At 39.6% G+C, this 24,880-nt stretch overlaps 2 protein-coding genes across 4 annotated transcripts in view; both read left to right on the top strand.

Moving 5' to 3' along the window:
* Positions 1 to 312: 312 nt before the first annotated feature.
* Positions 313 to 14,453, top strand: RBM12 (RNA binding motif protein 12). Of its 3 annotated transcripts, none has more exons than XM_020998517.2 (3): positions 313 to 402; positions 6,454 to 6,538; positions 9,444 to 14,453. In XM_020998517.2, the coding sequence occupies exon 3, from the start codon at positions 9,466 to 9,468 to the stop codon at positions 12,103 to 12,105; it is 2,640 nt and encodes an 879-aa protein (XP_020854176.1). In that variant the 5' UTR covers positions 313 to 402; positions 6,454 to 6,538; positions 9,444 to 9,465; the 3' UTR covers positions 12,106 to 14,453. The 3 variants fall into 3 exon arrangements, with proteins under 3 accessions (XP_020854176.1, XP_020854177.1, XP_020854178.1); XM_020998518.2 differs by having other exon boundaries at positions 6,486 to 6,538; XM_020998519.2 differs by lacking the exon at positions 313 to 402 and adding an exon at positions 925 to 997.
* CPNE1 (copine 1) overlaps positions 318 to 24,880 on the top strand; it is a 35,772-nt gene continuing 11,209 nt past the window's right edge. Inside the window, 1 exon segment of the mRNA XM_020998520.2 lies at positions 318 to 402. The gene's annotated coding sequence lies outside the window, so the exon portion shown is untranslated.

Genomic DNA, 24,880 nt, shown 5'->3' on the forward strand with positions numbered 1-24,880 from the left:
TTTACTGAATGAATGATCCTCATATTGGTTCCGAATGATGCTTCGACCGCTCCAAGATCATCAACTCTATCCCCTTCCCCTCCCTGCGCCTAGAGGATGGAGAGCATCTGTCCAGGCCTCCAGTGCGCCTGCTCCAGCCGGCCTGAGGCCCCGCCCCCGAGCGGCGCCCCGCCCCCCAACTGGAGCGCAGAGCAGCGCAGCGCGGCGGCGGCCATTTTGTGCAGCAGCGATAGCGGCGACGGTGGCGGCAACAGAAGCGGCGGCGGCAGCGGTAGTGGCGGCGGCGGCGGCGGCTGCGGGATCCGGGGACCCCGCTCGGGCTGGGGCTGTCGGCCGCCGGACGGAGACACTGGCGCGGGGGGTAGCTCGGGTCTGAGCTCGGGCACCGCGCAGCTCTCCCCGGTAAGACTCCCGCAGCCCCGGCGCGGGCGGGCGGGGCTGTGCGGGGCTCGGGCCGCCCCGCTACGACCGGGGCTTGGGGCGGGGCCTTCGGAGGCCGCGGAATCCGCCTCAGCCCCACACAAAGGGCCTAGCAGTCGGCCCGCGCCCGCCCGCGCCCGCGCCCCCGCTTTGGAGCCGGGGCCTGGGCCGGGATATTGCCGCGGAGTTGAGGAGAGGGGCCGCAGGGACGACGCCCGCCGCGGCCGGAGCCTCGGGGGAGGGAGCCGGGAGGAAGGTCGCCCCCTTGGGCCGGATCCGGGGAGGGGAGGAGGCAGTCTTGGCGAGGCCGCGCCCGGCCGCGGGAGCTGCGGCGGGGCGGCCACGAGGACCCCCCCCCGGGGGGGGCGGGGGTTGTAGGAGGACGCCCCCTGTGGCTGGAGCCGCTGCAGGAGTTTGGAGGGAGGACTTGTTCGGGCGCCTCTGCACTGGGTGGGGCGGGGTACGAGCGGGGCCCGAAGCAGCCGTTCGGAAGGGTTGTGCAGCCGTCAGTACGGGGAACGTGTGGAGATGCCCTGGAGCCAGGGAGGGTCCAGTTCTGTAGTCTGACTCCGGGGAGGTTAGTGTTTTTTGTGTCTAGGAGCTTGCTTTGACTTTTGGTGCCGGGGGAGGCCGAGAGTAAGGATTGGTTAGTGGGAGAATGATTGTGTTAAGTAGGGTATGTGTGGTAGAGGTACGAACACCTGTGCACCGAGTATTAGATGCAAGGATGTTTCCTGTATGTGGTGATATCGAATTATCATGGGGGGGGGTTTGCAGTAACAGTCTCTGCTAGCAGCACCAAACATCATTTGGGGGTTTGCCATGAGGGGGAGGGAATAGTATAGGGAGGCCCCTCTGTGCGTGATTGAAGACACTTGATAAAGATTTGGGCTGTGCTTGCAGGGATAGTTCAGGGTCCATTTTTTTTACTTAGAATAATAAGCCTCTACGGAAGGTCTTGTCTGATAGCATTGATACTTGATCGGAAGTCATCCGATGGAGAGTTTTTCTTGAAATTTTCTAAAACCTTTGCTTGGTTTCAGAGTTTTGCCTTGCTGTTAGTAAATGGTTTGAAAAGTAACTTTGTAAAAAAAATCGTTACGAATAAATAGTGTTTGCACTTACTGAGTAGTTTAGGGGCTTAATATATTTCAAACTGCTTTCAGCCTACAATTTTTTGTTACAAAACCTAGAGTTAAAGAAATCTTTAGCTCTATAGAAACATAGTATGGCCTGGTTTGTGCTTGCTCCTCATTACGGTAGTTGGTGGAAGAATGGGGAATTTCGGACTCAAAGCAATCGAACTCTGAATAGTGATTACATAGAATTGTGTTATAGGTGGTTTACATATTTGGATTGCAATTATTTGTAACTTAACATTTTCAGAAAATGAAAAACTTTTGTGTTTATGTGGTGACAATGTACTTTAGTTTTTTTTAACTGTGGTGCAGTTTAATTTCAAAAAATGCTTTAATGTCAGTGTTTTTTAAACGCAACATTAAATTTGGATTTCTTTGTTGTGATGTTTATTTTTTGCTTTCAAACACAAAATTTTTTTTATCGGGGTAAACATGAAGCTGCAGAAAATTTTCCAAAGCTTTAATTAACTTGAATATACTGAGAGCAGGAAATCATGGGCTGTTTTACCCCATGCTTTGGCATATTAAATTTGACGTTTTTATTCCCCTGTGTAAAGAATTTGGGGGACCTTGGGACAGGCAAGAGTTTTTGAAGCCTTTGGATTTGGCACATTGAATGGGGGGGGTTTGAGTGACTGGCATCTGAATAAGTGCTAGCATTCAAGATTGCTAGTTTGTTCGGTTTCCTTTTGACAAGATGTAACTGCACGATCCAATTTAGTTGAATTCTTGAAAGGGATATTTAGGGAGAAGGTAAGTATCAGTAGTTAAAGTAGAATCAACTAAAACAATGTTAAGTTCTAGGTACCTGTTTTACAGAGGAAAACTGAATTAATAATCACATTAGTTTTTCTGTGGTTTTATCTAATCTTTATACACTTCTCATAGACAAATATTTTGGTATGATTTGAATTTAGTACAAATATTCAATGCGCACAACACATGAGTTCATCAAGTTTAAAACCAGCAGTCACAGTGAATGGGTCTACCGTAGAATTAAAATGTTTCTTAGAAATATGTATGAGCTGGATTTTTTTTTTTGGCTAATTTTTTAGTCTCAAAAACTTAATTTTTAAGACTTTTGAGTATCCTTACAAACAAAAGGTAGTTTGTAGTGCTTTTTTTAGATGGTATAAACATTTAGAAATACTGCATTTGACAACTGACCTGTTGCTAAGGAAAAAGTGAAAAGTTCCTATTAGTGTTGGAAACTGTTAAAATCCCAGCATAAAATGTGACCCATTAAGGGGGACAAAATAAGAGTAGTCAACTAAATTATAATTGTTTTGCAATCTTGTAACTGTCAAAAGTTTTCATGTTTGCTGATTATAGCACTTGGCTCATTCTCCTTGTCTCTCTCTATGGCTCACTTATCTTTTTTGGTATGATTTGGAGTTTGTTTTACTGTTGTGTTTCTTTGAGGTCTGATGAGGTTGTTTTGTTTAGTTGTGATGCCTACTGGTTGTGGTGGATGGAAATTGTAGTGCTGAAAGTAATTCAAGTTTGCTTTTGTTGTGCCTTTTTGTATTAGAGAAAGAATGGAATTGTCAGGTTAAGTAATGAACCTGCAAACTACATACTTCAATCTATCTTCTGCTTGTGATTGTGAAGATAAGTCTTTTTTGTGCTTTTAAAATTCTACAAGAATGTGCAGTTTATTTTTTTAAAAGTTTTATTAAAACACAATGGTGTCAAAACTGAAATAGATGTTGGTTTTCTTAGCTTGTAATTGAAGCAAAAGTGAAATTGGGCAGAACAAGTTAATTAATTGAAGTTGTTTTATTTGATAAATTAGCAAGTTGTAAATATATTTAATTTTTTTTAATGTTATTTGAAACCCAATATCAGACTTGTTTTCCCTTTCCTTTTAATTTTTAGAATAATTTGTATTCAGAAGTTAACTGTTTCTTTACCTAGTTCAAACACATCCTCTAAAAAATGAAATGATACTTTAGAGTTTGACTAGTATGAGTTTCTCTCGTTTTTAGAGACCTGAATGTATCTGGGAATTGGGATTTAGGACATCAAGGGAATGGCTGGGCTTTCCTTGTCCTTTGAGAATATGATGATAGCTCCATGAGTAAATCAACTCCTTTTAACTTTGTGTTTCAGAGCAAAACAAAAACAATTTAGGAAATCCTTTATTTGCAAAGATACTTCATTCTTTTAAAAGATCTTTGATTTCATTGGTTGTGGGAATTCTTTATACCAACACAGGTCCTGGCCCATATATAACTTTAATAATTACTTATAGCCAACTGTTGATGAGCCTTTCTGAACTTAGCCTGGTCCACAATTAAGATCAGAAGCAGAAATGGCCTGGGATATGTGCAAATTCAACAGCGTTCTTGCCTGGCAGCTCTAGTAGATCACCAGGACCAACCTAGACAAAGTTGCGGTCTCTGCAGTTTGTGATCTGGTTTGCCTGCCAGTGTCCCTTCCATACCCCTCCTTTTTAAACAGATAGCACTTATCAGAACAGGAAGGGGTCTTATGTCACTGTCACTCTTGCTTGGTGATGGTTTGACTGATTAATCTGAGTGTGTTTCAAAGTATAAAATTTTACTTGAGTTACATTTGTATTTTAGGCTTTTTATTTTTTTAAAGAAAAGTTTTATCCCTTTAGAGTTTTAGAATGCCAGCCCTGACAGAGATCTCTAGAGTTCATAACCAGACTGAGGCCTAGAGAAGTTAAGTGACATGTCCAAAGTCACACCTTGAATATTTCGCAGTTGATGAGACCTGAACTCAGATCTCCTGATTTCTAGTCAGCAATTTCAGTCATCGTTTGTCCTTGTGGGAAATAGGTATGAGGTGGGAATAGGGGGATGACACATTTTTTTATTTGCTCCTAAGGGCAAACTTGATTTAGTCCTTTGGGGAGGAGGATATGGTCTGCAGGGACTATCTGTCCTTGCCTGGCTGAAGCTGTTTAGTTTCTGGGGATGGAGGACCTTGTATCAGAGACCTCTTCAAGACCTGGAAACACAGGTCTGTTCTCTCCAAAATCTTTCCCCAAAGTTAATCTCCTGTCTTTGGCCTTATCACCTGCTACTCTGACTACTAGCCATGGCATATTTGTTTTGTTTTTAGCTAATATTTAATATTTTATGGTAAATCCCATCTTCTTTGGGCCAAGAACTATCCTTTTGAGTCTATGTTATTTTTCTCTAGTTAACAGAATTTTTGACAGGGATGTCAATAAATACATTAATGGATTTAGCAACATAAAAAATTACCAAGTAATAAATATGAATAAAATGGTGTTGAAGCTACTGTGGTCTGCATAGTACCTGCTTGTCATTTCAGCTAGTTTTAAAATACAAGGGGAAACACAATTTTTGCGATAAGAAAAATTGATACAGTATAAACCCAGCATTTCATATTTTTAAGAAATAATTTTCAGTGGTCTCATTTAATCACAGTTGCTAACAACTTTTGTCTCTGGACAGTGGAGCCAAATTAGAAATTATCAGAAGAAAATATTGATATGGTGTAGACCCATGCTCATTAAGCATTGCCTTCATTTAAGAAGTGCTATTCTATTCAGTTCTTTCTTCCTTTACTCTCTTTGTATTTGCTGGGAGAGCTTACTAAATGTGACTTTTAAAATTTATTAAGCTTAAGAATTTAATTTGCTGTGTAATGACTTTCAAAAAAAATCAATCAGCACATTGTGGAATTAATATGTGATGTAATTGCGTTTTAAATAGCATACTTATGTATCTTCCTCAGTCATTTTGTGGTATTTATTGAGTTATGTAATTTTTCCTTAGTATTTCATAATACATCCATTAATTGATAATTTATTTGTATAAGTGGTGAGTTATTTTAGTTTGTGTCTTGGGATTGTTTAGAATGACATTGGTAGAATATTTACTCTTGGATTAGAGTGCAATTAGCTTTTGAAATATTAAAGTATCTTCTATTGTACATCAGTAGTAACAATTGTTAGTTTTGTTGGGTTTTGGTCTTGAATTCAAGGTGGTTTTAGGTTAAAAATGAGCATGATTCTAGTAAGGCGCGTTATCAAATGGCTTATCGTTCTTCCCAAAGGACTATCTCTCTTAATCACTTGCTGTAAGTTGCTTGAGTATCGCCATAACACTGACTTAAGGAAATGTGAATGAAAGATGCTTCACTTATGATTGTTTTGGGGAGTATTCTGAAGTTTCTTGTAGGTAACTTTGGTAACAGATATAGATATTTTGGGAAAATCAGTTTCCTCAGAACCTTGAATCTCAGTGCAATTTTTGTGTTACAAATTCTTAGAACTGAAATCTTTATTGACTTAATGCTTGTGGTGTTGGCTGAAGTCTTGGGTATATATGAAAGCAACTGTTGGAAGAGTGATTATACTAATTTCCCAAAATTCCATGGAGTTGACATAACTTGCCTACCAAAGTGATGTTATTTTGAGTTTTAGTATCATGTTTTTATCTAGAATTTAGTGATGAATTGTAGAGGCTGGCCTGGTCTGAGCAATTGGACTATTTTATGGTTTAAGATTTACTGGACTGTTTCTTTGTGGACAAAAGGAATCATGTTCTTCCTTATACTGCTCATCCCCAAATCCTTCAATCAGAAAAGCAAATGTCAAGTGTGAAACTAAGCAAAATAAATGTTTTAGTTCTCAATCACTTTTTTTAAGGACAAATCTATATACAAATATCATTTATTCTTACTGAATACAGACACTAAAACTTGAAAGCACTATTAAGTAGTAAGCGTGTGTGGGTTTTGGCACAGTTCATCTTTTGGATGCTTTCTAGTTGAAGTGCCCAGTGGTGGTTTCAAACTTGAGCCTTCTTAATAGACAGTTCATTGTGAACTGCAAATACTATTTTGTGTGTTTCCTACATTGATTTTTGCCTCCATTTATTCTTTATTGCAGTCTAAAAGTTGGTTTTAATTGGTTGCCCACAGGATTGACTTGGCCTCTGCTACTTGTTAAGAAAATACATCTGTTGTTTTTTCAGGTAAGAGATTTTTGAATTGAAGGTTTGTTTATCTTTAAGTTAAAACAAGGTAGTTTAAATAACCTTAAGATTTGTGCAATATGCAAATTGGTGTGTCCTAAGCTTCTTTCTCTCTTTGTGGGGGGAGGAGGGATGTCTAGGGTGCTTTGTACTGCTGGTGTAGATTCCTTTGGGATCAGTTTTGCCCTGCTTTGGTCCTATGTGCCTAAATGCTACATTCCTAAATGTTGTAGAATAAGTAGGTTCCCCCCTTCCTCCCCAGTAAGTAGTATTCTAGATCCACTGAAATGTAGTTGCTTCTGATAGTGGTATATATTTGTAGATTTTTTAGATGAAGAGTCCTTAACCTGGGGATCGTGAACCTGTTTTTTCAATGTTTTGATGACTATTTTGCAATATAATTGATTTCCTTTGTAATCTTATGTGTTTTATTTTGTGCATCTAAAAACATTATTCTGAGAAGGAATCCTTTGGCTTCACCAGACTCCTGAAGGGTCGTGACAACCACAAAAAAAAGAATCCCTTCCTTTAGAGCTATTGCGTCATGTATTTTTCAGCCCAAATCCTTTTTATAGATGAGGAAACTACAGTTTGGGAGAGGTTAAAGGACTTGTTCAAGTTCACACTAAGTGGCAGAGCTCTGGCACTCCCCTTCGCTCTTCCAAACCTAAAAGATGATTGTTTTTTTCTTGTGTTGAAGGCTTAGCAGGGAAATTTTGTGTTCTCTAGACTTCCAGAATTATTCTGGTTGTAGTCCCAGTCCTTCAGCAGCAACCTATTTCAGCACAAAGGATTTTGCAGAGAAATCTGTGGCATGTGTTCAATAGCATATTTTTGCCTTGTACAAACTTTCACTGGGTTCCCACCTTTAGCAGGGAAAGACTTGTACAGTACTTACTTTGTGTGGCACTAAGCCCTGTTTGGTTTGTGTGTCGTGTTTTGGGCCACATTGGGCTACTCTTATGTACCTGTACCCAGTACAAGCTAACATTTCACTCAGTTGGTATCTTTGATACTTGGGTTATTCATACTATGTCCTATATTGGGTATTTAATTGCCTTTAAATGAAGTGCAGTAACATGTAGGGATTCAACATGCATCATTAGTTAAGCACATTTAATTCACTTTTTTAAAAGTTCCTGCTGATATTAAATAACTAAGCTAAAATATATAGACTTAATATCTAAAATAAGAGTTTAATAAGAGCTATCTTTTGAGGTTTAAAAATCTAACATTTTGGAGCAGATACAGAAAGCCCTTCCTTCCCATCATTATTCAGATATTTTAGGTTGTTTTATATTTTATTGCAGAGTCTATAAAATACAAAACCAAAACAGTACTATTTTTCTTTTATATAATCATCATAATGAAGAAGCTCAGTATGGTATCTTGTTGTGACTAGTCAGTATTCAGGAAATTTTATTATAAAGAGTACTGTTGTGATAGAATCATGGAATTTTAAAGCTCAAGAGATCTTTAGAAGAGAGCATCTAGCCCAGTAAGGAAAAGAGCTTAGAGAGGTTTAGTGACTTGACCTGGAGTCATACAGCTAATTTAAGAGGCATATTATATTTGAGTTGTCCTTTTACAGCTACAAGTGATCTACATAAAATTACTAAGTTTCAAAAGTTTGATATTTCTAGTTTTTAGAATAAAGTTGGTATTGACTCTATAAAAGTTAACTGCAGATTAATATTATTCTGTCACAGGCATAAAAACATATTTATTGCTTTGCAAATTGCTATGCCTGTATTTATTGTTATATACTGTTATAAAAACCAGTATTTCCCGTGTTTGGAATCTGAAATACCAAAACTTGGAGTATGAAATACTTATATTGGGGGGGTAACTTTCCCCTTTCTGGCCTTGTGCCTTTAATTTTTAAAAAAAAGTACAGTAGAGCCCTGCTACCATGTAAAGCAACCTCTGAGTTCTATAAGCTCTCCATAATTATGCTATCCCAATAATGGCTTATCTAGACCCTCCTTTCTTCTTCCCATAAGGATGCATTCTGAGAGGACATAGTAGAAACAGATCCCTCTAAAGTAAAATCCACCCCTTCCACCCAAAGAATCCACAATATTCAAAATTCTTTTTTGTGGAGGGTATTGGGATGGGTGATTGGACCCGTAGTTTAACCAAAATTGTTTGACAGTGACTAGCATTGTAGCAGGGTTCTCCTAGAAAATGTTTTAGATGTCGAATATCTGCAGAAATCAGGAGTGCTGGGATTAAATACATTTATTGTCATCTCTTTGGGGTTCTTTAATTTATTTTAACATTGAGTAAAATAATACTTAGTTTTACTTACTATAGTTCTGAACAGATTGAGCAGAGAAGTAACTTATAACTAGTTCTCACTTAAAATTTGTCTGAATAATTCGCACTGTTAAGAGCCACTTGTAATCAGTAATGTACAGTTCCTCAGTTCTGTTACATTTAGATTTTAGGAATTGTAGCTATGCAAAATGTCTTAGTAGTCCCAAGAAGTTGCCAGATTTGTAGGGAGGGTCGGTGAGCTGTATTTTCTGTGGCGCATTTGTTAAAGGGTCATTCCCAAGGTGAATTATATGTTTCTTTAAATGTCACTAAGTAACTGGTAGTCTGTATGATAAAATTGCTGCCTCTTATTGTTTTTGTTTTGATGCTTTTGGGTCTTTGGACTGAACTTTTAATCTGTGTTTCTACAATGTATTTTGGAAGTTGAAATTGTGGTGGTTTTAATTGTTTAATACATAGAGTTCCCTTTTTAGAAAATAAAAAAATAGAATCTATATTAACACTTAATTGTGTTAGCTTGAGGAGGTGCTTGAGTGCCTAATATGGTAGATGGTGATTCTACTAGCTAAATAAATGGTATGACAAACAGTAGTCTGACATAGCCGTTGCCTTTTTTCATCTGCAGGTGTGTGTTATTTCAGCGCAGCATGGCTGTGGTCATCCGTTTGCAAGGTCTCCCAATTGTGGCGGGGACCATGGACATTCGCCACTTCTTCTCTGGATTGACCATCCCTGATGGGGGCGTGCATATTGTAGGGGGTGAACTGGGTGAGGCTTTCATCGTTTTTGCCACTGATGAAGATGCAAGGCTTGGTATGATGCGCACAGGTGGTACTATTAAAGGGTCAAAAGTAACACTGTTGTTGAGTAGTAAAACTGAAATGCAAAATATGATTGAACTCAGTCGTAGGCGTTTTGAAACTGCCAACTTAGATATGCCACCAGCAAATGCTAGCCGATCAGGACCACCTCCTAGTTCAGGCATGAGTGGCAGGGTAAATTTACCTACCACAGTTGCCAATTTTAATAATCCTTCTCCCAGTGTGGTTACTGCAGCCACATCTGTGCATGAAAGCAACAAAAACATCCCTACATTTTCCACAGCCAACATAGCAACAGCCCCTCCAAATATGGGGGCTTCCTTTGGGAGCCCAACATTTAGTTCAACTCTACCTAGCACAGCATCCTCCATGAGCACAGTCCCACCACCTCCAATTCCTCCAATACCAGCAATGCCCTCCTTGCCACCAATGCCATCTATTCCTCCAATACCTGTTCCTCCTCCTGTACCTACATTGCCTCCTGTGCCTCCCGTACCCCCAATACCTCCTGTTCCTCCAGTGCCACCCATGAGCCCTATGCCACCTCTGTCAGGAATGCCTCCTTTGAATCCACCACCAGTGGCACCCATACCTACTGGGATGAATGGATCTGGAACAGCACTGAATCTGAACAGTAACCTGAACCCAATGTTTCTGGGTCCTTTGAATCCTGTTAATCCTATTCAAATGAACTCTCAAAGTAGTCTGAAGCCACTTCCCATCAACCCTGATGATCTGTATGTCAGTGTCCATGGGATGCCCTTTTCTGCAATGGAAACTGATGTCAAAGACTTTTTCCATGGGCTTCGTGTAGATGCAGTGCATTTGTTGAAAGATCATGTAGGCCGAAATAATGGGAATGGATTAGTTAAGTTTTTCTCCCCTCAAGATACATTTGAAGCACTGAAAAGAAACAGAATGCTGATGATTCAACGTTATGTTGAAGTCAGCCCGGCCACAGAAAGACAGTGGGTAGCTGCTGGAGGTCATATCACTTTCAAGCAGAGCATGGGACCTTCTGGACAGACACACCCCCCTCCTCAGACACTCGTCAGGTCAAAGTCGCCTAGTGGGCAAAAAAGGTCAAGATCGAGATCTCCACATGAGCCTGGTTTTTGTGTATATTTGAAAGGTCTACCCTTTGAAGCAGAAAACAAACATGTTATTGATTTCTTTAAAAAGCTAGATATTGTGGAAGATAGTATTTACATTGCTTATGGACCTAATGGGAAAGCAACAGGTGAAGGTTTTGTAGAATTCAGGAGCGAGTCTGATTATAAGGCAGCTTTGTGTCGTCATAAGCAATACATGGGGAATCGCTTTATTCAGGTTCACCCAATAACTAAAAAGGGAATGTTAGAAAAGATAGACATGATTCGTAAGAGGCTACAGAACTTCAGTTATGATCAGAGGGAAATTATTTTAAATACAGAGGGAGATAGCTCACCAAAGTTATGTGCACATATATCAAATATTCCATTCAACATTACCAAGATGGATATTCTACAGTTCCTAGAGGAGATTCCAGTGGATGAAAATGCTGTACATATTCTTGTTGATAACACTGGGCAGGGGTTAGGACAGGCATTGGTTCAGTTTAAAAGTGAAGATGATGCACATAAGGCTGAACGCTTACACCGTAAGAAACTTAATGGGAGAGAAGCTTTATTGCATATAATTACCCTAGAAGACATGAGGGAGATTGAAAAAAATCCTCCATCTCAAGTGAAAAAGGGGTTAAAAATTCCATTGCCAGGTAATGCCACAGTGCCAGGAATGCCAAATGCTGGAGGTGATGAGCATGCTTTCCTGACCGTAGGCTCAAAAGAAGCAAACAATGGCCCTCCATTTAATTTTCCCAGTAACTTTAGTGGGTCAAATGCCTTTGGCCCACCACTTCCACCACCAGGATTGGGTGGGGCCTTTGGAGATGCCCGACCTGGAATACCTTCTGTTGGAAATAGTGGTTTGCCTGGGTTAGGTATTGATGTTCAAGGTTTTGGAAGTGGTCCCAATAATTTAAGTGGACCATCAGCTTTTGGAGGAGCCCCTCAGAATTTTGGAAATGGACCTGGTACTTTGAGTGGCCCTCCAAGTTTTGGAGGTGGTCCTCCGGGTCTTGGTAGTACTGCTGGACATTTGAGTGGGCCACCGAACTTTGGTCCTGGGCCTGGAGCGCTCCATATTGGGGGACCCCCTGGATTTGGAACTGCTTCTGGAAAGCCAGGCCCAACAGTTATTAAAGTTCAAAATATGCCCTTCACTGTCTCTGTTGATGAAATTTTAGATTTCTTTTATGGCTATCAGGTGATCCCAGGCTCAGTGTGTTTAAAATACAATGAAAAGGGCATGCCCACAGGTGAAGCAATGGTTGCATTTGAGTCTCGTGATGAAGCCATGGCAGCTGTCGTTGATCTAAATGACAGACCTATAGGCTCAAGAAAAGTCAAACTTGTGTTAGGGTAGCTGTTCATATAAACTGTTTGTAGGCTAGATCTTCATAGTGCTGTGATTAATGCATCAAGATTGTTTTCCTAGTATTTCCAGGTTAGAACCTGTGGATTGTTTAAATTGCAAATAGATTGGTTTCAATAAGACTGAGAGAGCACTGGTTGACTGTTTATAGAAGAATTGCTGCAAGGATAAATGTTGCTGTATGTTCCAGTAGAGCTGTATGGGGAGAACAGAGAAATAATTTTGGCTCACCTTTAGGGAAACCGTTTGTTAAAACTCAAATGACCACATAATGCTTATCAAGGAGTCTAGATTGGTTTTTTACCATTTGGGATGAAGAAAATAGAAATGTACTAAGATTAAGTCAGCAAAGCTCTTGATGGGTGCTATTGCAAGCCATTGTAAAATAGAAGTTGGCTATTAGATTTTTTTTGGTTCCAAGCTGGACAGATTTGCTTTGTTATAGGGTCAAAGCTTTGTCTAAAGTCCTAATTTTCTTTTGCAACTGAATAAAATCTCTGTGTATACAGATTCATTGTATGTACTTTTATTGCTTCTCAAAAGGTTCTTGATGTATGGACAGTTGTGTGTTTAGAAAGTTGCTGCTTTAATTGCCTAATTGACTCCTATGTAACGAGCAGAAAGAACTGTTTTATAAAAATCCAAACCGAGTTTTATGTTTATAACCTTGAACACAGATTCCCATTGTCACAATTATACTTGTGTGGAATAAGACTTTTGCCACAGAAATGACGGTGTCCCAGTCCCCTAGAACAATTTTGGCTTGACCATCAAGTCTTAGTTTAGTCAGTTTAAAATTGTCCATTTTTTTTTGATATAGCATGAACAACCAGAAAAAACTTTATAATCAATGTTTAAGACTCTCGATTTGTTTTGAACTTCTAGCTGAGATGGACTAATGGTGCTGATATGTTCCTTTTGACTCACTTATGTGAAATTTTGGCCCATAAGAGAACTTAGGGACTAGTTGAGGGGTCCTTTTAAAAAGAATAAGCATTATTATATAGCGAGTCAAAATTAAGTCAGTCAATTTAGAAGAATTGCTTGATAAGCTAGTCCATAGATTGACAAGCAGTAGTTATTCCTTGAATTCTATTTTAGAAGCTTTTGTTTTTGCAGTTGTTTGATCAGGAATCTAACAATTAGTGTGTCTTCACACAGACAAACTACGGCTGCCAGAGGGAGGTAGGATCCCCTAAGGTTCCTTGCCCTCCGTTCCTTTCCTTTGGGAACTAGGGCACTCTGAGGCAAAAACAAACAAAAACCCAAAAACCAAATGGAGTTCAGTTAACAGGAGTCCCAGCCACTGAAATGCCTGGGAGCATCTTGGTCACCACTTCCCAAAAGGCACCTTTATGGCCTCTGCCTTCCGTCCTTCACAACTCATCCAAGAACCCTGGCAGAGGCGCTATATTACTGTAGAGTATAATAGCCTTAATGGAGAATGGGAGGTTGGAGAGATCATGAGAAACAAAATTTTTTTGTCACTTACAGGGCATTTGTGTCTTGCTTTGAAAAGTCCCCAACATTCCTTGCAAATCAGTGTGCTTAAACAGCAGCCTTGAAAAGAATTGTTTTCCACACAAAATAGTGCCTTTTTTGTGTTGCATGTCAGTGGTAGCACTGACATAAAGTGTGGTATGATTTAGAGATGCAAGTGGCAACAGTTTTATTCATGTGACCATTAAGAGTTTTGAAAGCCTGTTCAACACTACATCCGTAGCAGATTTGACAGCACAGGGTTTTTGTTCGGGGAAGGGGTTGTACAGACTTGTATTCCAATCAAGAGGTGACTTCTTTGTGGACCTTCTGGTAATTCACAAGTACAAATTTGCTCTGACTGATCATTAGGTGTTGCCTCCTCAACTTAAAAAAGCAATATGATGGTTGTATATACTGTTCAATTTAAGCCCCTGTTAAGTGATTGTATTTCATTCTGAAGATGAAGTATCAAACGTCAACAAACCATTTCGGAGTCTTATTTCAACAGCAAATCCCCTTCTCCTCCTATTGGAACGTTGACTATTTTCAATACCAGAAACAGGTTATTTGCATAGGAGATGAAAAATGAGTCTTTATGCTTATTTTTTCAAATTTATTTTGGTTCTGTGTTCTTAACATTTATTTGATTAAATGTTTTACATCTTATTGTAGCTACTTGGTTATTTTGACTTGTTTTTACACTTCAGATTAAAAATACTAAAAAGGAAAACCTGGTTTCATTATTCATGAAGTTAAATAAATAGTGGAAACTGGAGAAATCTCTGAAGTTTGGTTGAATCACAACATTACTTTTCTTGTTGTGAAATGTAATTAAATGCCTGCACTCTGGAATTTGATTTTTGTGTATCTGAGATTTTTTTAAAAATTAATGATAGTGCTAACTGCTGAGCATTTTGTTTATCTTGTTTTGGGCATTGGAGTTTCAGTAAAACGTCTCTAAAATGTGTTCTGTGAAACTGTTCATACACCTTTTCCTGCGGATTTTCTAATGAAGTAGGTTTGTGTTGGAAATGGATTTACATTATTTCCTTTGATTTTTGTCATAAGTTTTGTATGGTATGAAGGCTTTGTAAAGCTTTTCTCAAAGCTCTTGTGCATTTGTAAACACCTATCATGATATTTTCCAATTTCTGTGTAACTTTTATTTTAGTGTTGTACTTAGTGAATTGAAGAGAATCTTATTAGGTTTGACTTTTTTCTGCATCTGGTTAATTAGTTGGTGCGTTTATTTCCTTTTGCTTTAAAGGGGTTAGTGACATTTGTGTAAAATGTATTTCTGAATACGTCAGTCTGTAAATTTTACAGAACTCTTAGGAAAACATTTTGCTCACATGCAGAATTTGGATATTTGTTTTGTATACACACTGTAGTTGTACGTAACAATCATTAGTGACTTTTTTCTTTCTTTTTCAGTATAACACAGTATTAAAATATAGTCAGTAGCTTTTTTTACTGCCAGTTGTCAGGACATCTACAATAAAAATTCCACTTGCAGATTTTTTTCATCAAGATTCAGAGAAAAATTCAAGGTAGTGGTGCCATTCTTTACTTAGCCCATTGCATGGAAATCTAGGTCTGCATTTTGGAAAAAAAAAAAAGGACTTCACATTTATATATTGAGAAATACCAGCCCATTCTGTGGAGTTTTATACTTCAGATTAAACTAGGGATGCATCTAATCCCTAGCTGGCTTCTTCCATTCTTTAATTGGACCCCAGCACTACTTGATATTAGAGGAGTGCTTGGTTAAGGAGTGAAGAAAACACCCTAAAATTGACTCCAGTGGAGTAGGATGTTATCCTTAAAGGGGGTAGCTTTCCTGAATAAAATTGGTTATGAGATTCTTTTGAACAACATTCCAACAGTAGCCACTTTATGCTCTAAGCTATTTCCAGTCCTTGAAAAATTCTCCTACATTTAAGCTGTCATGTTGGTGGTTCTACAAGAATTTAAACTGGTAAGAAACCAAATGCTTGATAAAATGGCTTCTCTAGACCATGGCCACAGCATTATTTGCAGGTGCTGCCTCAGTACTGCTCAGCAGAGCTTTGTTTATAAAGATGAAGTCTTAAATACTGTTCAATAAACTTGTCACAAAATAAAACAGGCTGATGCTTTTAATGCTTCAACTGGACAAGAGTTCTTTATTGAGCTTCAAGAAGTAACATTGTTATGGGGAAATGTGACACATTTGTTTTTGAACATTACTACCAGGTATTTTTTTTAGTGTCCTGACAATGCCCACGGATGGAGGTTGGAGAGTTGAAGGCAGAATGATCTCTGGGGCAGACATTTGTTGTTTATCTGTTTCTGCTTATGAAGTAAGGAAAGAAGAGGATGTCTGGACTGCAGGGAAGAAACAGGATTACATGTTAAATCCCATTACAAGGAACATCATGGCTTTTTCACTTTTCATTGTAGTAGAATCTGGTAGTAATATTTATACTGCTAAATGTCAAGATTGGGAGGGTTAGGGAAGAAAGAAATGGTAGAGGCTAAGATAGCTTCTCTTTCCAGGGAAGGAGCCCTGAAAGGTGCAGGAACTAGCTGATATATACAAAAGTATTTTATCCATTGTAGAGGAAAAGAAAAGAAACTTCAAAGGCAAACTCTCATGAACACACCTTCACTCACAAACCTCCGAAGCTGGATCTTTCAGTATGTGTGTTGCTTTTTTTTTGTTTTGTTTTGTTTTTGGCGAGGCAGTTGGGGTTAAGTGACTTGCCCAGAGTCTCACAGCTAGTAAGTGTTGTGTCTGAGGCCGAATTTGAACTCAGGTCCTCCTGATTCTAGGGCCACTGCGCCATCTAGCTGCCCCATGTGTGTTGCTTTGGTGGGTGGTTTGGGGAGTGTTTTCTGGCAGCAGATTGTTTTTTTGAAGAGAGTTTAAAAAGTGTAATAACTGTTCTCAAACTTGGAAGCAAGCTAAAAGTTCTGGGAAGAACTGGGCTTTCTTCTCTTTTCCCAGCTTCCTATAACGTTCATGATGAATTAGCAAGTGAAAAGCTTCTTTAAAGAGGACGCAACTGGATTTTTTTGAAACAGGAATTATAGAAAATATTTGTATTGGGTTATTCCTTGTAACCAGATCAAAACAATTATGTAAAAGTAAAATTGTCCTAGTGAATTTTTTTTAAATAATTACAGAGTAAGTTGACCCTTTTTCTCCTCTTTGAATATCTGGTTTTTTTGAACTAGTGTGAATGCTATATTTTCCAAGTAATGGATATATATAGTCCAGCTAAGTGGTTGATTTTAAATTCTTGAGCTATGTTTGAGAATGTGAAATTACCAGTAAATGCAGCTTCCATAGATTTTTCAATAGAGTCACCATCCTGAAAGGACGTTTCTTTTTAGGAAGCAAACGATATAACCTGGTGCCATTCAGGAGATAACTGAAATTCACTTGTGCATGATATTAGTCGCTTAGCAAGCTCTTTGTCAGGTTTATTTATCTAGCTGCTTGTGCAGTATTCTTCCCTGTGTCCCCCATTCCCAACAAATGATCAGCTAAATAAGATTCTCTTTTCCTTCTCCTTTAAAAAAAGTTTTATGAAATCTGTAGTATGTAGTAGAACCTGCACTGGTGGCTATCTTATTTTCTTCAATAAAAGATTACATGGAAGAATGAAGTGTGGGAGAGAACAGGTTTAGTGTAAAGCTCTAATTGAAGTACACTGGTTAGTAAATTTACAATTCTTACTCTGATGCTGTATGGACCAGTCTACGGCACTACAATATGAATAAGTTGATCTCCTGGTGGTTGGTGACTGCTCAGGTAAATATTAATTATTTAATATATGATTATTGTGTTTATACCAGGCTCTTGGATGTTGCTTTACAAGAGAGCCTCATAAAAAGGCTTGGAATGTAGCTTTTCTCCAGAGGCCCAGAAACAACATTTAACACACGACGTCTTCCTGGGTTTGGGTCTACTCTGTGGTATCTGAAAAGGACCAAAACGGGTTCCCTAATAGGATTCTAGTCCCAAAGAACAGGAAGCAAACATTACTAAGGAAAGTGGAACCCTTACATCAGAAATTTTTGAAGCTCTTGCAAAGACAAAATCACACCCCTCATTTTGAAGGGATAGAGCAATGGCTACTCCATGAAAACAAACAGCATCTCTGAAAGACTCAAGGCAATGAAAAGAAAGTAATCAAAGAGATATTTTGTGTAATAGGAAGAGCCCAGGACTGGGAGCACAAGTTCTACTTTTAACTTAATTTTTAAGTTAACTTTACCCCAGTTCACTTTTCCTCAGTTTCCTTATCCATAAAGTGAAGGGGTTGGACTGATGTCCAAATTCCTTTTCGCACTAAATTGGGGATGATCATGAGAGCAGAACAACTAGCACCATTCCTTGTTAGACAAGAATAGCTTACCTTTTTGTTGTTAGAAACATGCAAAATAGTTTTCCTTTATCCCACCTTAACTACCTGTTGAAATTTTAGGGTAGATTGAGAAGAAAATGAGAGGACAGTATAGTATAGGAAACTGACCTGTGGGAGGAGAGGAGGAAGCTGAAGGTGATGGTGATGGTAAGAAGTGAGCACAATTCATGGCATCCTGCTGCTCTGGTGCCATTCTATTACATGCCTGACTCATCTTATTTTTACCCTATTGTCCGCTGCCATTCCAAATTCTCCATCACATACTTTAGGTCTATAAGATCACAAAATGCAATCACAAGGTTGGAAGGGACCTAGTACAACCTATACTTAACTCATGGGTCACACCTGCTTCACAATTAAAAATCTAGCTAGTTCCTTATTCTGTGACTCCTGGAAAAAGGTTGAGATCTTCTGACTCAGAACCTTCACTTTGCCTGATTTTGTGCTTGGTCACCTAGTAGGTAAAAATTCCTATTCTCTTTCTTTACTATTGCCTCTGTTTGGTTGTTGATTGAGACCATCACATTTTGGTGCTTTTGTGTCTTAGTTTCTTGACAAAAATTCTAGCGTTGGGGAGGGCTTTTAAAATTATTACTTAGCATGGTATATACACTTTCGCCAAGGGGTGAGGGGGTGAACTTGAATTGTTCCCAATAAAAGGTGTTACGTATCTTCTTGTGAGTTCCTGAAACCCTTAAGGGATATGAAGGACAAACCTCTGAGACTAGTTACTGCCTCTGTGACAGTATGAGAAATGTTCATGTTCTACCACCAGTGAGTCAGTGTTTTAGTCAGGTTGGGAAGTATTAATACAAATGAGGTTTTTGGGGGGGGGGTGGGATGAGGAAGAGGAACCTAAGTTGAAGACAATGATAAATAGAGTTCTAGAATGCTAAAACAGACAGGTTATGTAAGGCCAACACTCTCTTGGAAGAAGAGTGTTTTCCTCGTCTTCTTAATTACTACCACTATTGGAACTAAATTAATGCCCCTACTAACCTATTCCCCATCATCCATATTGGTTTAATGTGTTATAGTGATAAGGAGCTAACACATTTTGTCTATGACAGCATAGTCAAGCAAAGGCTCAAAGTGAGTTTATTGTTCTTCATGTATATCCAACAAAATGATTTAGGGATTAGTGTCAGTAGAGTTTTGCCCAGTCCACATCTAGTTGAATGAGCAAGGTGAACACCTTTTTTTTTTTTTTACGACACTATAAACAGATTTGTTTTAGTCTTCCAGTTTTCCATTTTTGTCCCTTCCAAGTGACTTTAAAGCTCTTCAAGGCTCCAGCAAACATTGACTGAGCACTTGTGCATCTGGCACGGCCAGGCACACTGAAGGAAGGATATGGTACGAGAAAGGTATATTAGTTGGAAGATACACTTAGAAGGCTATATTAGCAAATTGTAGGCCAAAAGGATTTGTAGGTTAAAGAAATACAGACAGGAAAAGCTGACTTTTCTGTTGTGTGACACAAGTGGGCTGTGGGTTGAAAAATTACTGCTCAAAGTCACAGGGACAAGATTTGAAAAGGAGACCGAAGTGCCTACATTGCCATGCCCCATTGGAAAAACAGATTGTTAGGGCACTGTGAGGTTAGAAAAATGTATAATGTACATACTATAAACTTGAAGTATAGTTCGAGAGATTGGGAATATACCACATTACAAGGTTTTGAAGGCTGATTTCCTGAACATTATACCCACAGAGGAATGAAGTCTGCCTTTTCAGATCAAGTCTGTGGTTGAATGTTAGTAGTAGTGGTATGTGGGCCCCAACATTTTAGGCAATTTTGAAAACAGAGGCAAGAGATTAGGATCTTTTAGTCTTTTGAGATAATCTGATAACTATAAAGTACCGTCATAGTTAAGGAAATCCTATCCCAATTATTTTCTGGAGTCGTTTCCAGCCTTTAACAAAGCATATTATCTATAGGGAGGATATTAGGCTTCAAGGGATAGATAGCTCAGCTTGTGAATCTGACAGAACAATTATTCTGTACCATGACCTCATATGGGTTCATGACCTACAGTTTAAGAAGTGCTCAAGGGGTCACTGGCGGAGAAAGTTTAAGAAGCCCTGCTGTAGACAACATTCTGGTGCTCTGCTCCAAATCTCAAGTTCTTTATAGGACTTCTTTGCCTTTAGATATTGGTTTCCTCACTTCTCTTTTGACCTTTTGCTGTTCATCTGACTTTTTCTCTGTTGGCTGGCCTGCCTCAGCAGTATATGCCATTCCTGGAGGAGTGTTCTAGCAATGAGCACCCATTTGCTGATCTCAAAGAGGTTCCCAAACTTAATTGGCCTACCACCCGCTTTAAAAAAAAAATTACTCAGTGCCCCCCCTTTTAAATTAACCCTTATTTTTATTCATTGTCCCCCAGTTGCACCTGAGGCTGCTACCTCGATCCCCCCCCATTGTTCCAGCACTTCCCCAAGGGGCAGTATTGCCCACATTGGGAACCTGTGTGTCTACTGGGATATGGCAGTGCTAATGACAATTCACACTTTCCCAAAGCAACCCTCCCACCTCATTCCCTGTCTCTCTTCACAGAGATTACAAGCCAGGTGTTTTATGTAGGAGTTCTGAGAACTACTCTAGGATTCTTCATTTTCTGCATGAGGATGCTTAAAGTAACTAGAAGCATCATGATATAGCGAAAAAGAGTTCAGGCTTTCTAGGTGGAAGTTGCAGGTTTGTGTCCTAGCTGTTGTTATTTGTTATCTGTGTGACTTTGAGGACCAAAAAGGGAAATGATTGGACTAACCTCCTTATCTCTAAAAAGAGGCCGGGATTTAGAATGTCCCTAGCATTCCTTTCCAGCTATAGTTGTATGCTTTCATTGGATTAAAAAAATTAACATCCCACATTAAAAACCAATAGGTAGTTTGCATTTTATTTGCCCAGAGTTTTATGTGTTGCTCTGCTGCTTGCTAGCACAGTTAGGTAAACCAAGACAAGAGCAGGCTATACTACTGGTACAGAGACAGAGGGAACAGAAGGGCAACACATAGAATAAAGCAGAACTTAGGAAGAAAGTGATGGGTGATCCAGCAGATGTGGGTAGAGCTCACAGGAGGTTTGCTGAAAGGGAGTCGTTTCTGTAAGTTGGATCCACTTTAAAAGTAACCTTCCTTTTAGAGGAATCCTGCAAGGAGTCCTTTAATGAAATGAAAAATCACTCCTTAATTTCTTTTGTTTGACTCCAGCAGGGTTCTCTTTTAATGGTAGTTATAGGGAAAGTTAAGTAATTGCAACTTATTAGCCTATTTTAAAAATTAACTTTTAAAATTTTAATTAGCCCATGCAAATTATTTAGCCTGTTGATAAGTGATTTATGCAAATCATCATTCAGGAAAAACAAAGGTACAGTGCTATTCACTTTCTTTGTGAAAGAAAGCCAAATCCCTAAACTTCTGTGGGCTCCATGCTTTTTCGATCTGTAAAATGAAAGTGTTTGGGTAGATTATCTCCAAGGTCCCATCTAGTTCTCAGAAGTCTTTGGTTAAGCTAGGCTGGTGCGGGATTTAGCCCTGCAGCATGTTTAGCCCATCCCTGGAACTTATTGGTATGGAGCAGTGAGATACCTGGCCTATGACTTTTTGCCTTGGTCATTCCTATTCCCAAAGTATGTAGTGTGGGATATTTTCCCATAGTTCAGCTTGAAGACTTATCCAGGAAAGAGAAGGTGTACTTGCCAATTTTCTTTTTAGGTTATTATTTTCCCAAATATTTGAAATGTTTGCATCCCTAGATTATGTCTATTGAAAATCTCCTGGTTCCAAGTCTAAGATTCAAGGTCATTTTGTGTCTCCAGTTGGGGAAACAATATCTGATGTGTTTTTTGGAGGTGAGAGACAGTCCTCAATGAATCTGGGAGAGCCTGGCCCTGTACCGATATCATTCTGACTTTCAGACCCCCACCTGAAAGCATTTGAGGGAGGGAAGGAGAGGAAAGGCCTAATGTATGAATCTGTATATTAAGAGGGAAGAGCCTGTGATTATAGTTTATAGTCCATCCCTGATTCTGACTCAGTGAGATAGCCATTTCCCCTGTGACAGTTCGTCCTGGGAAAAGCTGCATAGATGAAAATATGGGCCCTGACTTGGTTTTTTTTCCTCTTAGTTTGACCATTTGTAGTCCAAAAAAGTCCTTTGTAGTTAGTTATTTTAGGAGGGAGTCAAGAAAACAGTCTGAATCTTTCTATAGTCACCTTCAATTTCAGACACCAGCTAGGTCCTGAGCACTGTGATGGGCATCATGTTACATGCACAGAGGAAAACGCCCCTGCCATCCTGGAACTCTCGCTATTTGCTATGTAGGAGGGCACTATTTGGAACAATCAGGGACTGGGGGATGGTGGTTGGTGGGGAGTCATACAAAGAGGGAGGAGGGGTTGTATTTCCTTGTTGGAGAGAGTTGGTGTGTGGCCTCAGTAGTTCCAGAAATGCCCTCTAGGCATATCAGGAAAATGGTGCTGCCACTCCCATGCTCTTGCTACCTGCGCTTCTTGGTGTCTGTGTACCAGTCAATCCTTGTGGCCTTTTCTCTGTTTCACAAGGTCTCCTTCCCCTGCTGCTGCCTCATCCTTTGCTATTGTGTCGGTTGTGTACTATTGTGGTGGTGAGGGTACAGGGATGGGGTATGGTTGGACGCCAGTGAAGGAGAGAAGCCCTAACTTTGTCATTTGGGGGCTGTATTTGGGGAATGGGGCACTGGGGTGCAAAGGACAGGTACAGTGATGACCTGTGTATTGAATCAAATCTGATTGGGACCCTGAGAAAAAGAAGAGTGGGGTCATCCTCTTTGCTGAGCATTGATTGGCTGTATCTCAGTAGTAGATGTCAAGGAATGTCCCTAGAAAGAGGAAGCATACACCCTGGGACACTTCTAATGATAGAGAAAGAATCTGTCCTATAGCAACTCCGTGTCCATTGAGATCTCTCTCTCTCTCTCTGTCTCTCTCTGTCTCTCTCTCTCTCTCTCTCTCATCTTACCTATCTATCATGGCCCACACTTTACAGAACTCTGTGTCAGTGAGTAATTTGGTATCTATTTTAGCACTATACTGGCTAATGTCATGAAGTCCTTTGACAGTCTGGTGAAGCCCCTGGACCCACTCTCAGAATACGGTTTTTCAGTGCATACAAGAAAATACATAGGACTACAAAGGGAACCAATTATGTTGAAATATACTTTTACATTCATGAACCTTAGGTGAAGAACTGCAGGTGTGTAGGCTGTAGGAGATCTGAGGAAAGGAAAATTGGTGGGAGTTGTGCCAACCCTTGGTAGGATGCAAACATTTAAGTAAGATATGGGCCCTTCCCTCAGCTCCAGATGCCTGGGTTAGAGCTAATTTTGTGAGGATCAGTCCTAACTTTTTTTAGAACCCCCATTTATTTTAACCTTCATCAGAAATCATGATTGAACTTCTATCTGTATGCTAGGCTAGGAGTTGGGGAAAATTTGGGAGAGAGAAAAGGTACACTCCCTGCCCCTGGGAGGAGCAGTATAATGGAGAAGAGCACCTTTGGTAATTTCTTCTCTGAGGAAGACAATACAGAAACTGAAGAACCAAACAACATGTCATGTGTCATGGCAAAAAAGAAAAAAAATCCTGAAACACTTAACCGTAAAACTATTTGATGATAACATTTCCAAGGCTGGCCACTAAACAATCTCACTTTTTTCCATCCCAAGCTAAGTAGAACATTTTATACAGCACCATTCCAATTTGACAGGATCAGTAAAAATCCACTTGATTTCTTGTAACGAAGTTTAATAAGCAGATAAACATAATGAAGAATAGCATTGTTGGAGACTACATAAAGAAGGGACCAGAATGAAATAGTATTAATTGGATGAGCTGAGTTTTGTCCATTTTGAAGATAATAAACACCTTAGTAGAGGAGGAGTCCATAGAAGAGAGAAGGATAAGGCTTTAGAAAGGAATATGGGGGCAGCTAGGTGGCGCAGTGGATAGAGAATGCAGCCTCAGACCAGACACCTTGACACTTACTAGCTATGTGACCCTGGGCAAGTCACTTAACCCCAATTGCCTTTAAAAAAAAAGAAGAGAAAAAGGAATATGGATCCAGAAAGGGTGGCAATCTCTTTAACAAAAAAATTCTTGCTGTATGGTGACAGTTGCTATAAGGATGAAAAGAGAGCTATGCAAGACTTTTTAATGATAGTAGATGTAAGGAGATGAAAGCGGGGCATGTAACCAAGAAGCAAAATCTTACTGGTTCAAACGTAAAGAACTGTCAAGAAAGCTAATGGACAGAATGAGCTGAAGCTTATGAAAAAAAAGATTTAAAAAACAAACCAAATACGTATGTAAAGGAGCAATGATTTCCTTCCTTGTAGGTATTCACTGATTCATATTTATGTAAGACTAGATGATCTTCAAAAGTTGTATGGTGAAAAAAAAATTCATCCTGAAGCCAAGGTGAAGGATAAAGCTCCTTGAGACTTAGCTGCAGGTGTGGCGCGGCGGATAGAACATGGCCCTGCAGTCAAGAGGACCTGAGTTTAAATCTGGCCTCAAACAGGAAATACTTTGTAACTGTTACTCTGGGCAAGTCACTTAACCCCAGTTGCCTCACTTGAAGAAAAAAAAAAGGACTTAGCCAGACTAGTGTTTTGGACAGTGGATGGTATCAGGCCAGTCAATGCTGGGAATCTTTCTCGCTTGTTAAGACCTGTCAGAGAATCCAGGGTCACATCTGTCCACATCATAGTGAGGTACCAGGGCAGGACTTCAGTGGAGTAAGAAAAAAAATGAGATTTTCTTTTAGTTATTTGCAACAAAAAGATTAGCAAAGGCATAAGAAGCGAGTGGAATGGGGAAGATGA

Source organism: Phascolarctos cinereus, unplaced genomic scaffold (assembly GCF_003287225.1).
Source record: "Phascolarctos cinereus isolate Bilbo 61053 unplaced genomic scaffold, phaCin_HiC Scaffold_2;HRSCAF=192, whole genome shotgun sequence".
NCBI lineage: Eukaryota > Metazoa > Chordata > Mammalia > Diprotodontia > Phascolarctidae > Phascolarctos > Phascolarctos cinereus.